Here is a 3839-nt window from a genome sequence, read left to right as displayed (position 1 = left end):
GGTAAGACCACACTGGTGGCCATTAAGGCAAACACCCTGCATATCTGAAGAAGCCAGACAGTGAAGAGTACCAAATAACTCAGTACTGAAGAAATAAAAAGAAGACTAAAAAATCACTGATTCGAAGTTTATATGCAAATTAACTGTATGTTCAATCAAAGTAAAACTGCAGATAAACAGGTAAGGAAACATAAGGCACAAATTTTGCTATGAAGGAGAAAAGAGAGCAATGAAGCAAAAAGGCCCTGGAAATAAAACCAAATCAATCAGACTGTGGGGCAGAAAAACAGAAAAAGAGAAATTCCAGTGGGCTGCAAAGATAGTCAATTTGAACATCAACAGCTCTCACCGCTGAAGTTTCATCCAGAAGTTGCCTGAAATGTTCCCTCTTCTTTTTGGTAAGTGCCTCAATGTGTTCATTAAAGAGCTTCTCCTTCTCCTCTCTCTCGAGCAGGGACCCCGACTCCCAGCGGTGATCTTTGCGCAGGCTCCTCCTGGTGTCAGACCAGGACACATCTGAGGAACGCACCTGAGCCAAAGATTATTTGTTTTAAACCAGCTTTTCCACAGCTCACTAATAATAATGCTTATTTTTTCATCTCGTTTGAAGTTAAGGTTGAAATAAAACAGAAACCCTCAGCTTTTAAGAAGAGACTGTAGCAGGTTGCCCACACACACTGAACAGGCAATGGCAGAAGGAATCCCTCTGCATTGGTTCAGAGCAGATAGAGATGTCCCACGGAGCCGGCTAAGCATTCCCAAAACCAGAAAATCCAAGCACCCTCCTTTCCTTCCTGTAACACTCTGTGTTCACCAGAGTGCTTGGAAAGGCAGCCTGGAGATCATTATTTCCAGAGACACCAGGAGCTCTGCAGAGTTTCCAGAGCCCTGTTTCCAGCCTGGAGAGCACCCTCTGCATGAGAACCCCAAATGCACAGCCTTCTCTTCCAACCAAGGCAAAACTCTTAGTGGGATTTCACCTCTTTGGAGCTGAACTCCAAATGCCCAAAGGCTTTGAGGGGGAGCACGCAGCAGCTAAGCCTGCCCTGAGGAGCCGAGGCGGCTGTCAGTGCCTCACCATGTCTGAGAGCAGTGCTTTGAAGTTCTGGATGGCCTCCTCCCGCTTGTGCTGCTCCCGCTCGCGGTCGATCTCCTTGGTCTGCTCCGAGCGCGCCTTCTGCCCCGCCCCCCCCCTGCCGCTCCAGCTCCTTCTCCTTCTCAGAATCTAAGTTCTGGAAGTCAGCAACACACTTGTCTCAGTAAAAGCAACACTTCTCATTAGAAGAGAATTAAAGGGCTATCAAACTAAAGGCAGCTCAGAACAAAAGACTTTCAAGGGATTTGGGTTCTATGATTACAAAATTTTGCTTAAAGAGCCACGCTGAAGCATTACAGGCTTTACATGGGGGAGAGACAAATTTGGTCACAGATCAACTATTCCCAGGAGCTGTGTGCAGTGACAGACTCTGAATAAGGGAGGCCAAGGGGATCACTGTTTGTTGGCCTAGTTTTACATTCTCAACCATTAACTGCCTGGAGGAGAAAGGCAGGAATATTGGATTAAGAAAGGAGCAGCATTGAAGGAACTGGGTATGAACACACATCCCTGAAGGAACCTCAGCTGACAGGGAAAATCACAGCAAAGGAAACGCAGCCCATCCTAGGAGGAAGTAATCAATGTGGTGTCTGTATCTGCTGCAGTTTTACCACCAGTGATTTCATAGGAATCTTTAGAGGCATAAGTTCTCCCAGATACCATCAAGGTGTGCATGCACACAGATCCCACAAACATCCCACCAAGGAAGAACTTCTAAGTTCCAAGCTGCTATTCTGGGGTACTCCTACTCTGGTATGGCATTCTCTTCAGCACAGATCAGTCTGCCCAGAGCACACCCGCAGCCACACTCCCAGTGCTCCCTGCCCACCTTGGCTATTTTCTCAATGTACTGCTTGAACAGGTCCTCCCTCTGTGAGGAGCTGTCCACCGCCTTGTACCGTGGGTCAGTCTCCACTTTGTCCTTCACTTTGCTCCAGCGAGACTGACTATCCAGGTGGTGGTTTGCCAGAAGCTCAAAGAAGTCCATTTTGATCTGTTATACAGACAGAAACAGAAAGACAACACTTGAGAAAGACACTTTAATATTCCACAGTTTGCTCTTATGACAAAAGGAGTCAACTTACCTTCATTAGAGGGATCACATTAACATTACATACCATTGCAATTTAAAGCAATCACCAAAACTCTGAATTTAGTCATAACTGCAGCCCAAATTCACTGTTCCTTGAGACAATTTTGCCAAAGCAGATACATTTAGGCCATCTGCTACATCTAAGATGAACTTTATAAAGAATGATCCACCAATACACTCTTTATTATTTTACTCCAATTTAAGCTTGTTTTTTAGCTTTTATCCATGTCAAATTAACAAGTTACTGTTGCTGCATGATAGCATTTTGCCTATCAGTACTCCAGAAACCATGCAGCTTGAAACAAGGTTCTAGAGGAATCAGGTGCTTATGGATTCATCCTTCAGGTGTACAATTAGCAGAAGTAAATGCTTGGATCTGCTAACAAAGACTGATGTCTTAAGATGGATCTAACCAATAAAGAATTATCCACATATGGTAATTAAGTAAATTATATTTAGGATGGACATGCACATTTACATAAAAGTTTAAAGAAAATGTTTTAGTCTAATTTTTCAGTTGGAAATGGCATGTCATGTTTCTGCCCGTAGCAACAGCCGCTGCAAGGGCTGGCAGAGGATCCATCAGAGCAGGTTTTATTTCAGTACAACTAGCAACATGTTTTCATCCAACGTCCCAGAACCAGCAGTGGTAAGGGCAACTACTGTGCCTTTATTAGATAGCTTGATTTCTGGGGAAGGTGATCTCCCAGCTCCTGCTGCACTTTAGCTCTTGGGTCACCATCCACTCCTGGCAGGCTGGCTGGCCTTTCAGCCTCCCCCTCCCAAAGCAGAAGCAAGGGGCTGGGCTGCCTCCCTCGCTGGGGCTGGGGCAAAGGGTTCTGCCTCCACAGCACCCCACACCCTGCCGGGCCACAAACCCAACACAGCTTTATGGCACATCGATTAAAAACCCAAAATCCAGGAGGAGGACTGCTGTTACTTGCTACTTATCTCCCATCCCCATCCCTTAAAAAAGGGAAAACCAGGAGAAGCAGTTTAGCTGCAGAACACTGAGGTTCCTCAGGGAAGGGAGCAGATGGACAGAGCAGGCTCCAGCTTGCCAGGGACCTGGCACATCCTTTTCCTCTAAAACATGCTCAGTTGCAGAATGCAAGAACGGAATGAAGATCAGCACCAACATTCTGCAACCTTGCCCACCAATACTTTTAGTTCTTCAAAATATTAACATATAAGCATAAAAGGCTCTATAGGCTTTCTTTACCAAAGGAGACTAAGACAGTAAAGCAGAGATCAGAAACCAGCCCCTTAGTGCCAGTGGGATGTTGCGCTACAGCTACAGTACTACTGCTTTATCTTAAAGGAGCTCAACAAAATGCTAAGCAAACTGTTTATTCATTCTAAAATTAAGAATGTTGTTTCAAAACATCATAAAACATGCATGCAGTTTCAAAATATGAAGCTTTCTAAGCCATGGCATTTGAAATATCTGTTAGAAACCAAACAGTTCCCAGCTGTTACTACAGAAGTCTCTAAGGTAAGGGTATCCCCAAGCTCTTGCTCAAATCACCCGTGTGTGTATTCCAGAGGATGAGATGCCACGCTGCCAGGAGCACCATGGCACCAGCTGCCACACACAGCTTCACCTGAGGCCACCACCAGGGGCTGCAGCAAGATGCTCCTGCGGGAGCT

General features: G+C 45.5%; 1 protein-coding gene across 1 annotated transcript in view; it reads right to left on the bottom strand.

Moving 5' to 3' along the window:
• Positions 1–3839, bottom strand: part of TCERG1 (transcription elongation regulator 1) — a 27421-nt gene that overhangs the window by 2419 nt on the left and 21163 nt on the right. Inside the window, 4 exon segments of the mRNA XM_005418832.2 lie at positions 350–529; positions 1079–1190; positions 1192–1232; positions 1926–2090. Coding sequence (XP_005418889.1) covers positions 350–529; positions 1079–1190; positions 1192–1232; positions 1926–2090 — 498 coding nt within the window.

The sequence above is a fragment of the Geospiza fortis genome, unplaced genomic scaffold (genome assembly GCF_000277835.1).
Source record: "Geospiza fortis unplaced genomic scaffold, GeoFor_1.0 scaffold55, whole genome shotgun sequence".
NCBI classification, from domain to species: Eukaryota; Metazoa; Chordata; class Aves; order Passeriformes; family Thraupidae; genus Geospiza; species Geospiza fortis.
The sequence above is the reverse complement of the archived record's forward strand: the minus strand, read 5'-3'. Positions and strand labels throughout refer to the sequence as shown.